The sequence below is a fragment of the Phaenicophaeus curvirostris genome, chromosome 4 (assembly GCF_032191515.1).
Source record: "Phaenicophaeus curvirostris isolate KB17595 chromosome 4, BPBGC_Pcur_1.0, whole genome shotgun sequence".
In the NCBI taxonomy this organism is placed as follows: Eukaryota; Metazoa; Chordata; class Aves; order Cuculiformes; family Cuculidae; genus Phaenicophaeus; species Phaenicophaeus curvirostris.
The window spans coordinates 72,225,513-72,238,325 of NC_091395.1; the positions used below are offsets into that span (position 1 = coordinate 72,225,513).

The 12,813-nt window shown below is 42.6% G+C and overlaps 1 protein-coding gene across 1 annotated transcript in view; it reads left to right on the forward strand.

The window, feature by feature from the left end:
• Positions 1 to 239: 239 nt before the first annotated feature.
• The window catches only part of KDM3A (lysine demethylase 3A), a 37,257-nt gene continuing 24,683 nt past the window's right edge, over positions 240 to 12,813 (forward strand). The window contains exons 1-8 of the mRNA XM_069856504.1: positions 240 to 315; positions 1,239 to 1,432; positions 4,573 to 4,728; positions 7,461 to 7,571; positions 9,156 to 9,258; positions 10,102 to 10,226; positions 10,667 to 10,739; positions 10,824 to 10,912. Of these exons, the coding sequence (XP_069712605.1) occupies positions 1,262 to 1,432; positions 4,573 to 4,728; positions 7,461 to 7,571; positions 9,156 to 9,258; positions 10,102 to 10,226; positions 10,667 to 10,739; positions 10,824 to 10,912 (828 nt within the window). The 5' untranslated portion in view covers positions 240 to 315; positions 1,239 to 1,261. The remainder of the gene's footprint in view (positions 316 to 1,238; positions 1,433 to 4,572; positions 4,729 to 7,460; positions 7,572 to 9,155; positions 9,259 to 10,101; positions 10,227 to 10,666; positions 10,740 to 10,823; positions 10,913 to 12,813) is intronic.

The window sequence follows — 12,813 nt, forward strand, 5'->3', positions numbered from 1 at the left end:
GGGCTGACGGACTCCTTTACTCCGCGGCTTTGCGGAAGGATACCTTTTGTTGTGTGCGTGGTTTTTTTTTTTTTCCGCCATCTGCTGAGCAACGGTTTCGGGGCGGGGCCAATCGCGGCGGGGCCCGCCCCCTCCGGGCCAATCGCAGCGGGAGGCTCGGCGCTGGCCCCGCCCCCTGGACGCGCCTCAGCCAATGGGAGCGCGGGACGGCGCGGGGCCGGGGGAGGGGGAAACGGAGGGAGAGAGGGAGGGAAGGGAAAGGGAAAGGGAAAAAGCGGTGTTGGCCGAGCCCGCTGCCCGGGTGGGGGGAAGCAGGTGAGGGCAGGGGCGAGGCTGGGCGGGCAGGAGGGGGGGAGGCGGGAGGAGCTTGTGCGCGGGTTGCCTGCTTCCCTGCCTTTCCTGCCCCCCCCCCATCTCCTCCTCAGCTCCTGGGAGGGAACAAAGGGGCTTGTGGTGGGGGGGCACCTGGGAGCTGCCCCGCAGCAGCGGGTTCTCTCCCTCAGCACCCGCGCTGAGGCGGTGGTGGGCGAGGTTGTGGGCAGAGCAACCTCGGGGGGGGTGGGGGGGCGCGGTTCAGGGCCTGCTGGGGGTGTTTGAGGGAGCCTGGGGAGCCTGAGTAGCCGCCTGGGGGTGTTTGAGGGGGCCTGAGCAGCCTCTTGGGGGTGTTTGAGGGGGCCTGTGGGGCCTGAGCAGCCTCTTGGGGGTGTTTGGAGGGTCTGAGCAGCCTCCTTGGGGTGCTTGAGGGGGCCTGAGGGGTCTGAGTAGCCTCCTGGGGGTGTTTGAGAGTATCTTTGGGTGTCTGAGCAGCCTCCTGAGTGGGTGTTTGAGGCGGCCTGAGGGGTCTGAGCAGCCTCCTGGGGGTGTTTGGAGGGTCTGAGCAGCCTCCTGGGCGTGTTTGAGGGTGTCTGGGGAGCCTGAACAGCCTCCTGGGGGTGTTTGAGGGGGCCTGAGGGGTCTGAGCAGCCTCCTGGGGGTGTTTGAGGGTATCTGTGGGTGTCTGAGCAGCCTCCTGAGTGAGTGTGGGTGTTTGAGGGGATCTTGAGCAGCTTCCAGGGGTTGTCTGAGGAGGTCTGACAGTGCCTGAGCAGTCTCCTGTGGGTGTCTGTGAGCTTTAAGGAGGAGAGGGGGTGGGAAAGAAAAGGGAGAGGAAGAAGGAAGCGATGCTGCACCCGCCCCTCCCTGTGCCTGGCAGCTGACTTTGTGCTCATTGCTCTTTTCTCTCTCCTCCGTCCTTGCAGTTTGCTTCCCGATGTGAGTAAACATGGTGCTGAGGCTGGAGGGGAGCTGGTCGCTGCTGGTGGGGAAGAAGTTCCTCTGCCTGTCGGAAGAAGAGGATGGGCCGTGGGATGCCAGTCGTGTCTTGGAATGGCCCTGGAAGTCAGGCAAGGTCCGGGCCGTTTCGCACACGGATATATCCAAACAAGACCTGAAGGTAACTTGGAAGTTTCAAAGAGACCTTCTAAAATGAGAGTGCTTGTGCGTGTATGTGTGTGGGTGTGTGTGTAGAGAAAGTCTGGAGAAGAAGAGGCTGAGGGGAGGCCTTATTGCTGTCTATAGTTGCCTGAAAGGAGGGCATAATGAGGTGGTGGTCTCTTCTCCCAAGCAACAAGTGATAGGACAAGAGGGAATGGCCTGGAGTTGCGCCAGGGCAGGCTCAGATTGGATATTAGGAAAAGTTTTTTCACCAGAAGACTTCTCGGGCACTGGCAGAGGCTGCGCAGGGAGATGGTAGAGTCACCATCCCCGGAGGTCTTTAGAAGATGAGTGCACGAAGTGGTGAGGGATGCGATTTAGTAGTGGGCAGGTATGGTTGGACTCCGTGATCTCAAAGATCTTTTCCAACCTAGCAATTCTATGAGTCTGTGTGTATACGTACCTGCTGGTGTTGGGAAGAGCGATCTTGGACAACTTGTATGCTTAACCTGCTTGAAAACACGTACGGGTAGTTGATTGTTTGTATCCAGGGTTTCAGGGCACACACATTTTTTAGTAAAATATTGTGTGCACCCTCTTCCTGAGTCACTGTGTCACTTGCTCCATGCCAGTGACTCCAAAGAGCTTGCTTTAAGAGGGCCACGGGGTGTGTATACACACAAAGTATACGTACACACACTAGTGTTGGGGAGAGAGGTCTTCTTGGCCAACTTGCATGTTTAATGTGCTTGAAAACACGTGTAGCTCTGGCTAAAGCCCCCAGTGTGCTTGTACTAATGTCAGAAATTGCCTCAAACTAATTATAAATGTGCTTTTTTCCCCCGGCATTGTGAAAACTTTGTTTTTATTGTGCCCTTTGTACCTAGGTTTTATTTCTGTGTATTTCTTAAATGTAATCTAAGACCTTGTTAGTCGTGAATATTTTTTTTTTTTCCCAGAAATGAAACCAGAGCAATCCTACATTGATGGGATTGGTTGTGTTTCTTGCTCTTTGAAATAGCTCCTAATGAAATAAGTACTTACACCATCTTAAAAGACATAGCAAATTCATATATGGTGGTGGAGGTTTCCTGGACTCTTCTTGCATAGTGGCCACTTCTTAATGATTACCAAGGGGATTTTTAAACACTGAATTTGTTAACTATTTGGTTTAGGTGGAAGTCGAGCGACTTTCGCAGTTTGAAGCTCTTACTTGGCAACTGTAGTCAGTGATGCTATTCAACCATGTCTATGCAATTACTATAGCGTTCAAAGTACTTGCTGGGGACAGAACTCCATTATAGTAACTGCATCTTGTTACGTGGTCCTCTTATTTGCTTCTGCAGGGGACTTCAGTGGCAGACTGTTCTATGACTGCAAGAACAGCACCATCTTTTAATTAAAATTATTACCTTGCCTTTTTTTTTAATGTGAAGAACTTTTTGACTTCTGATTAATTGAAGAAGCACCTCCTCCTTGTCAAACAAGAAGAAATAGTACAAGTTTCTAACTCTTATTTAAAGTGTAAACTTTGTTTTGAAGTCTCCCAAGTTGTTAGAAGCCGAGATTCTTGTTGTGGTTCTGCGTCAGAGGTGGGGCTTTCTCCATCTTTGGTCAGTGGGGCTGTGCCCGTGCCATATTTGGAGTGAGGAGCACGAGGATGTTGTTGCTAGAGAAAGCTCTTAAGTATCTTCTCTGAGACTTAAGAGGAGAAGGAGCAGCTGCTCTTGGGGACTTTACTGTGAGCTGTGTAACTGGTTACGGTTCTGCCAGAAGCGATTGACTTAATGTGTTCTCCAGTGAAAGAGTTAAAGAAGTTGGAAAGTAGACAATGGAGGCATAAAGAGCTTTTGTACTAAAACACATGGCGTTTCATTTCTTCTTTCACAGCTCTGTGGAAGAGTAGGGCACAGTTAGACCTGAAATAGTAATGGATTGGGGAATTAAAAGGTCTCTAAAGGAGTAGAACTATTAAATCTTTTTCTAAGTGTCATGAGAAAGCTACAGAATAGAAGGACCGCCAGACACTCCTGAAAGTATTCTCTCAATTGTATTTTCCTGTTTGTGCAGGATTGACTGTACAGACCAAACAAGCCATTCTGGTTCTGGTACTCGTGTTACTTGCTTATCTCTTTCATTGTCTCAGAGAACTTCAAAATGACTAGGTTTTTTTTCTGTCTTGCAACTAGTCTACAGGTCCAGTTTGTCGTAATGCTGTTTTGTGTGCATGCTTTTACTTGTCTTTTGCTTTAGTGGGAAGCTAAACACAAGGGAACATTTCCAAGATTCACTGAACTGAGGTTACTCTGCTATTAGGGTAAATTAGTTAAATGTATTTAGAGTGGAGGGTTATATTTTGTGGGAAGGAAAAGTGATTTTTCCGAGTAGTGTTTTCTATCAAGACATTTCATTTCCTGTATTCAGGGAGAGTTGTATTTACGGTCCTTCCCAATCCTTTGCTGATCCCCCTGGGTTGCTTATGAAAGAAGACTAATACATCCCAAAGAAATCAGTCAAGCCACCATGGTTTTGCCATGAAGTGGCAACTCTTGCAAAGTTTGTATCGATGCCTCAGATTTGTACAGATAAATACCAGTGAAACGTAGGCAGCTAATGACCTTGTTCACGTTATATTATTTGTTCACCTTTACTGGTTTCCACTCATTTGTGCTTTCAATGAATTAACTGAAGTTGTTCTTTGGGACTCCTATTCTTAAAATATTTCTGGAAAAACAGTTTGTTTACTCGGGGACTTTAGGGTTTGTGGAAAATGTGTGTGCCATTACTGTATACAGTCCCTTAAAGGTTTTAGGGTTTTTGTGCTGTGTTCTTCCCTGATTGTAAAATCAATTGTTATCACATTTAACTGTTCTTGACCAGCAGAGGACTTTTTGAGGTGAGAAGGCTGTACAGTTAAATAGAAATATTAAATGTTTTATGCAACAGTAATGATGACACAGGAGTTAACACTGGCTGTCACTTTAGAAGTACTAGGTCAGCCTGGGATGCTTAAGTGATTGCTTTGTTGGGTGAGAGGTAATAATCATGTTTGTGTTATAAATCCTTGCAATGATTTTGGTTTTTTGAGGAGATTGGTGTTTTCCGTGTTGTATGTGTCTGAATTTTAGCTGGTTACTCTACTTTGTTTCCTTTCTGCAGATTTGTGTGGAATTTGATGATGAGCCATGGGAAAAAAGAAGATGGATAGAAGTCTACAGCCATGAAATGAAAGCATTTCTGGTGGAGCAAAAGCTAGTACTGGCTGAAAGAAAATATCCAGAGACAGCTGTATCTCCTGTCCAGTGGCCTGCAATGGCAAGTACACACTTGACCTAACTCACTTTGGTTCTGCAGTTGTGTCTTCTCAGGACAGTGTTGTTACAAGTGTGACTTTATCAGGTACAGCTTTATTCCTGTGAAGGGAGGCTAAAACTGCACAGCAAGAGCTAGGCAGGGTTTGTAAGCATCTGAAGTCGGTGCGTTGTGCCTGGAGATACAGGAATGTATTTTAATGACTTTGCTTCCCTCCCAACCTACTGTTCTGTACAAAGTTAATTCCTTCTCCCTCTAGTCTCATGTTTCTGTGAAATTGCAGTTAAGAATAGAGACAAAAAGGGTAAATAATAGGTTTCTGGGGATAGTCTGCATTTTTATCTTGAATTCTTGTTTTACTCTGCCTCAACTGCTGTTAATTCTTCAGTGAGTCTTGATCTGAGACAAAAATAATTTGAATGACTGTTCTGTGATGGCTGCCTGCCTGCCACAGATAATTTGTGAGGTCTGGATTTTGTGCATATAAAAACCTGAGCTATGCTGCACAAGCAAGAAAACTGAGCTTTCTGTAACTGCCACGCGTGGCTAGCTACGCAAATTAGCCAGGGAACATTTCCTCATGTATGCAGCCAGTATAGTTTTACTTGACTGCTTTGGTTATCATTTCTCATAAAAGTAGTGAAGAAATAAATGAAGACGTGAACTTGATGAACGCTATTTATGTTGAAGTTGTAGTCCATGCTTAATACTCTTCTCTAGGTGTAAAGCATGCAATGTAGTTCATGCTGCTGCATTTCAGCTGAGCTTTTTATTAAGCGAAGCTAATCTAAGCAGAAACTTACTCAAAGTTGGACCAAATAGGATGAGAGAGTGCGTGGGAAGATCAATTAATTTTCTTTCCTGACCCATGCATTAATATCAACATTTCTAGTAAGAAGTTTTGCTCTCAATATTCTGAAAACCTGCTTATTTAAACTTAGCTGTTGTCCCTTTCCTGAACAGCTCTTACTGGATACTTGTCTTTGTTATGTATGAAGCTTCCTTCATGGTGTGTTTGAAGTGTTAGTTCAAGCAGTGTTTGTGTCATATAGCAGAGGAATGATGCAGGATAAAGTAAAGCGTGATACTGGAGCTTGTCTTGGCAAAGAAGAATTTTTCCTCCCCTTCCCACCCCCAAGGCAGGAAAGGAGGAGTCAAAAAGGGATGTGTGGATTCATCTACTTGTTACAACTTATTGATTCAAGTACAGGAGAGAATAAGTTTCTGACAAATGGAATAGCTTTGCGGGACTCTTGCGATGCTCTGGAGAGACTCCTATTCCTCCTATGGTGATACTGCACTTTTGCCAAAGCCATCCTAATTGAAGTAAAAGTAACAAAGAGGAAGATCAGATCTTTGGTAACCTTAACCCGTACTCTACCAGAATGGGTTTTATGGGTGTTTTTTTGTTTTGTTTTTTGTTTGTTTTTTTTTTAATGGGGCACAAATGTACCCTCAATGTAGGAAGGAGTTATTTTTGCCACCTCTGATGTTCCAGGCTCTGGAGGCCAGCACACTCAGAGCTGTTACTGCAGAACTAGGCATCATTCAGTCTTGAACATTATAGGAAGAGTTCAGAAGCTTTTAAAAGAAATGTCTGTTTCTTATCTGTTGTTTAAAGCCTGTGCTATGCCTGAACACAACTTCATCGTTCTGTTGCAGTGATAAAACAACGGTGAAGCTGTCCAAGTCATCTTAGACACCGAAACTGAGGCTTCAGTTTATTGTCAGTGTTGCATGAGCTTTGAAAGCTGTAATGTAAGCCATACAGTAAGCTTTCATTGACTGGCTAGTTATTTCCCCAGCCTACTGTAAGGATGGATTTTCATTAACATAGCCACAATTAGAACTCTTAATATTAGTGAATTCTTCATGTTGAGATAAATCCTGGCCTGCATCGGGAATAGTGTGGCCAGCGGGACTAGGAAAACCGTCCTTCCCCTGTACTTAGCACTGGTGAGGTTGCACCTTGAATACTATGTTCGGTTTTGGGCCCCTCACCACAGGAAAGACATTGAGATGCTGGAGCATGTCCAGGGAAGGGCAGCAAATCTGATGAAAGGTTTAGAGCACAGGCTTTATGAGGAGCAGCTGAGGGGGCTGGGTTTGCTTAGTGTGGAGAAAAGGAGATTGAGGGGAGACCTTATGGCTGTCTAGAACTTCCTGGAAGTTTGTAGCGAGGTGGGGGATGGTCTCTTCTCCGTGGCAGCTAGTCACAGGACAAGGGGAGATGGCCTGAAGGTGTGCCATGGGAGAACTAGGTTGGATATCGGGAGGAATTTCTTTACTGAAAGGGTGGTCAAGCACTGGAACAGACTGTCCAGGGGAATGGTTGTCACCATCTCTTGAGGTGTTTAAAAGTTGAGTAGATATCGTACTTGGGGATGTGGTTTAGTGGTGGACTTAGCAGGGCTGGATCAGTGGTTGGACTTGATGATTGTAAAGGTCTTTTCCAACTGAAACCCATTCTGTGACTGATTAGTGTTTACTCATGACAGTCACCTAAACTGAATTTCTAACTCATTCTAATACTGGACTATATGTGAAATTAGTTTCATTTATTAGGCATATATTAGAAGTTTCATTAGAAGATTGCTTTTTTTCAGGAGTTGAATGTAGATGTGGTGTCTTCACAGAGGAATAGAAGCAAAACTAAACTTATTTTTTTAAATGCAGGTGAGGAATGCTGAGCTCTTATTACTCTGTTTCTCAGAATATGTTCATTACTTCTCTAGGTATACAAATCCTTAGTGGATAAAGCTGGTTTGGGATCAATGGTTTCAGTACGCTATCTTGGTGAAGAGAAATGTGTTTTTCTTCCTGAAGACCTTTTGACACCCATTCAGGTAACCTTGTATAGCATTGTAAAGATGGAAAAGAAATATTTTATCTTGGCACTTAAGATATGTCAGGTTAATATGTTCTAAATGCAAACCTTAGTTGGCTAAAAACTTGGAGTGGGTGCTTATTGCTGTAAGTCATAAATAGCAGATCTGAATGCAGTGTGTGTGCTGATTAAAAACCTTTTGAAGCTGATTCAGGAGATTGTCATTTAAGAGAGCTGGATGAGGGAGTGCGCTAGGACAGCTATTCAGCTCAGATTGCTTTGTGTTGGTGGGGATAATCTGGAATAGCTTCTCAGTGTTCTTGTGAACGGAACAGTCATTACTGTGAAAGGAGTTGCAGGGATGTCTGGAATAAGTCATGCTATGTAATAGAAATGCATCACTTCAAATCCTAAACAGATGAGGAATTGGGCAGGCTGTGAAGGAGATTGTTGAATTATAGTCCCTTTATTGAGCATCAGGAGGAAAGTTTGTTCATGAAACTTAGGTGGAGACTGGTTGAAACAATTGCCCTCAGTGCCTGACTGGTCAGGTGTTTTGAAGAACAGCATATGCTAATGACAAAGGATTTAACCTTTTCACGAAACTGCTCTCAAGGCCTACAAACAGTCTAAATAAAACTAGTAATAGGTGTCCCATGTTGAGACTGCTAATGGTGCTGTCATTAGTGTTCTACTTTGATTTGTTAACAGCCAGCAAATAGACAACTAACAGAAGAATCACTTGAAGCTAAATTTGTGTTGTAGGTAGTTGTCTTGCCTCTATTGGCTTGACAGGGTAGAAATTTCTTTGTGTGGAAACCTTATCTTAAAACTGCAATGGAGAACACTGCTTTTCTAGTGTCTTGAATAGAAGTTTCTTGACTACTAGCTCTTCAGCTTTCTGCTTCTTAGAAGTATCAGAACGTGCTTGGGACAAAAAAACTCTCCCAAATCCTTTTTTATTAGCACTCTGAGCCATTGGTTGAAAACTTGCTCTAAACTTTCCATTTCAGAGTTGATTTTAACCGTTGTCAAGCAGCTTATTTTAGATAACAATAGAGGAAAAAATCCCTAAACCCAAAATATAAATACGTGATGCTGAATAATTATGAATGACTTAGATGTAGCTGACTTTTCATTCATATGAACGTTTTTATAATAGTGCCTTGAGGTGGACTGGATCCTGGCATTATTATCGCAAAAGGAAACTTAAAGTATTTGCATTTACATCTGCTCAGGACTACTTGTAAGTTGTTACTTCTGACAACTTCAAATCCTAAATTAAAAAATAGATGGTTCAGTTAAACTTAGTGTTCGTTAGCACTTAGTGAAATAAAGCCAGATTGGTTTCAGAACACTACTAAAGTGGACCTGGAGAGCTCTCTTCAGTCTGGCTTGCAGATGGTTGATCCAGATCAGTGGTAAGGAAGTGCCTGCCTCAATAATTAGAATATTGTAGGGGCTGAAGGAGCACAGGGTAATGAGAAACTTGTTGGACTTGTATAAATTGCTGCTGTCTTGTTTCTAAATATTGTGGGGTTTTGTTAATGAAAGGCGTTATCCTTAATACTAACTTGTATTTATTTTTTTTTTTCTAAAATAGGATATGAGCAGTTCCAGGCTTCCTCTTAAGGATGATCAAAATATTAATGAAGAAATTCAGGCTCTCGTTAAGAAACACCTCGATGAAACACGCTTGGTACAAGGTGCAAGCATACTCAGTAGCAGAAAACTGGCAATAAATACTGATGTCAACAGGGGTATCTTTGCAGTGATGGTGTACATTACAGTGATCTGTTTAAATACTGATTCCATTTATTTTGCAGCAGCAAATGCAAAATGTGAAGAATTACAGAGGTTTAAATTTCAAGTTATTTTTTTTTGTAAGAGAGAGTATGTAATTTAGGTACATATAGGTTGCCTGGCACTTGTGAAAGAGAAAATTTGTAGCAATTCTCACTGAAATTACTTGGAGTTGTTTATTGTTTCAAGTAGCTTGATGGTTTTTTTTTTTCAGACTGCTGCTTATTTAACAAAAACTTCCCAAGTTTTTTTGTAGTTTTCTTCTTTTTTCAATCGAATCAAAATTGTTGTTTTGGGATTTGCAAGGTTCAGGTTACTGGGTTCATACAAGCATATTTGTAGTCATATGCCTGCATATGCATGAAATATGTTACATTTATGGAAAAGCAAATATTGCAACTTCAAGTTGTGATTTCCAAGACTATAAAGAGGGGAAAAATTCAGATCTAATCATTGAATCTCCATTTCCATGTCCACTGATCTGCCTCGCTGTCTGAAATCTGGAGGTCAATCTGGCCTCTGCTGCGTGTCTTTAACCTCCAGAAAACTTAATTGAACTATTCCAGAAAGTAGCTAGCTGGAACATCATGCCTTTTTTTTTTCCCCTCGTGCTTAGCTGTGTGGAAGTTGTCTGGAGGTTCTTGGTTTGTTTGCTTGCTTGCATCTTGCATGAAGGACTGTTGATGAGTTTGTTGGTAACTGTGATGATCTTCATGCTCCTTTCTTCTCATGCTTTTGAATTGAAGGTGGAAAAAATATCATTGGTTCAAGAATTAGGATTTATAGCCTGGATCCATCTACTCAGTGGTTCACAGCAGTTGTTGTCAATGGAAATCCAGCAACAAGAACTCTGGAAATCAACTGTCAGGAGGTAAGAACGGCTTTCTGTGGATTTACAAACAGAGGTGAGGGAGGGATGGGTGAGAAGTTGAATTTACATCCCCACCAACACCGTTTTTGATTCTGTCCTTGTAATAAACTAAAAAAAACCCAGTGTGTGTCTGTATGCTGCTGATAGAATGATTAAATAACAAATGGCCTTCCATGCAAAATGAGGGACACCAAAATTTTTATTTTAAGAGTCAGGCAGACATCAGATCCTGGTTTCTTTGCTTGATATGCTGAAACACCAGTTTGTGTGTTTTCATGCAGAGACACTGCATAACAATGCATTGTTGAATTCAGCTCAGTATTCAGAGAACCTACAAGTTAAGTCTATAAGCTTATTCTGTACCACAACATCTAAGATAAATACATTTAAACAGTAACTTTCACTTCTCTAAATGGTTGCTTCTGTGGTTTTGTTCCAAGATTCCAGCTTTAAAAACTCTTGATCCAGAGTTAATTCACGTTGAAATCATATATGACAACGATGGAAAGTGTGGTAAGACCTATTATTGTTTGTACTTCAAACACTAAGCAGTGTGTTTGTGGTAAATACACTAACCTTGACCACATTCTCTTCCAGATAAATCCAAAAGAATTGGGGGCGTGAAAAGGAAGTCATCTGAGAGTAGTGGAAGTGTTGATGCTAAACACATAAAATCTTCCCCTGAGGTAATGTCTTACCATGTTATATATGACTGTTGTATAATGGTTATGTCACTTCTCAGAACAGTTTGAATAAGGATTAGATAAGAAAGTGGAATAATAAAATAATCACTTGGAGGGTGTGTTGAATTCTTTGAAACTTGTCTAGGCGTGGGTAAAACGACTTGTGAGAGAAAGTTCCTGAGCCTTGAAGGCTGTTATTTATAACTGTGTTTTGCCCCCTCCTCCTGTTTAGGAGTCAGCTTGCCTGGTCATGTAGTCTGTGGTGGGAGAAAGCACAAAGCAGTTCTTGAGTTTATAGCCTTTGCTTTTCACATTCTTTCTTTAATTATTTTGTACATAAACTCAAAACCTTCAGCTGGACTTGCATGCTTTGAGGATTCACAGAAACGCTGAGGTTGGAAAAGGTCTTTGAGATTATCAAGTGCAATTGTAAACCTAACATTGCGAAGTCCACTAAACCATGTCCCTAAACGTCACATCCATGTACCTTTTAAATACCTTCAGGGATGGTGACCCAACCTCTTCCCTGGTCAGCCTGTTCCAGTGCTGGATTACCCTTTCAATGAAGTAATTTTTCCTAATATCCAATCTAAACCTCTCCTGGCATGATTTTGAGGCCATTTCCTCTCATCCTATCACCTTTTACTTAGGAGACCAACATCCACCTCACTACAACCTCCTTTCAGGCAGTTGTAGACAGTGATAAGGTCTCCCCTTGATCTTCTCTAGGCTAAACAACCCCAATTCCCTCAGTCACTCTTTGTAAGATTTGTTCTCCAGCCCCTTCACCAGCTTTGTCACTCTTCTCTGGACATGCTCCAGCACTTCAATGTACTTCTTGTAGTGAGGGGCCCAAAATTGAACAGAGGATTCGAAGTGCAGTGTCACCAGTGCTGAGTACAGGGGGATGATCCCTTCCCTAGTCCTGCTGACTGCACCATTTTGGATATAAGCCACGATTCAAGCTCCCGAAGCAACACTCTGAAAAATGTCTCAGTACAAAAAGGGAATATGACTACTTTTCTAGTACTTCCATGTTTACATGTGCTTGTTTTGTGAGTGACCTGCCAAGTATCGCTGAGATTCAAGAAAACTGTGTTAAAGGACAATCTGGGTAACTTTTAATGCAAATGAAAAATAATGGCTTGACTAAAGAACTATACGTCAAACTTGCCCTATAATTTTTCCCTGGTATTTCAGACCAAAATTGTGTTTTAGGCAGGAATAGCTTTCTGGAAGCTGTAGAATGGTGGTGTCGTTGGGAGGGTTGGGTGTTGTTTTGGTTTTGGGCTTTCTTTTCTTGACTTCTATCTAGTCCGTCTTGTGCCTAGTTAACTGTGTAGATTTGGCTATGACTGGATATTGTTACTGGGAATCTTCAGTGGCTTCACAAAGATAAACCACGAGGTGGCAAATATGGAATAATATTCCTCAGTGAAGAGAGTGATCTGTGTTTAATTCACTGCTGAGGAAGAGCATGCAGCTGATCAACATGAAGTAGCCAGTGCATTGCAGTCATACTCTGCTGTTACTGTTCCTAAAGCTCATGCTCGAGTGACAGTGCCTTTAGCATGTTTCAGGTGCTCAGATTGCCAGTCTTTGTCTTTTCTGAGTGTTCAGCCATTGAACAGCCTGCTTGATATATTAAAAGCTGGTCTTTGTTTCATATTCCAAAATATACTGCAGAGCGTTACTGTGATCTGAATTCATAGCTTTGTTTCACCGTGATTTTCCTTAAAGTAGTGAAATTAGTTACTTCTCATCTTCTAGTTTGCTTTCCTTCAAGGACTGGCATCTCTTGTACTCCTTAGGAAATATTTTGCTACTATTCTCGAAATGTTTTCAAGTGAGCATGCTTTCTTAAAAGGAAAATTAGCTGTGTTTGTTTATCTGATTTTGGTGGA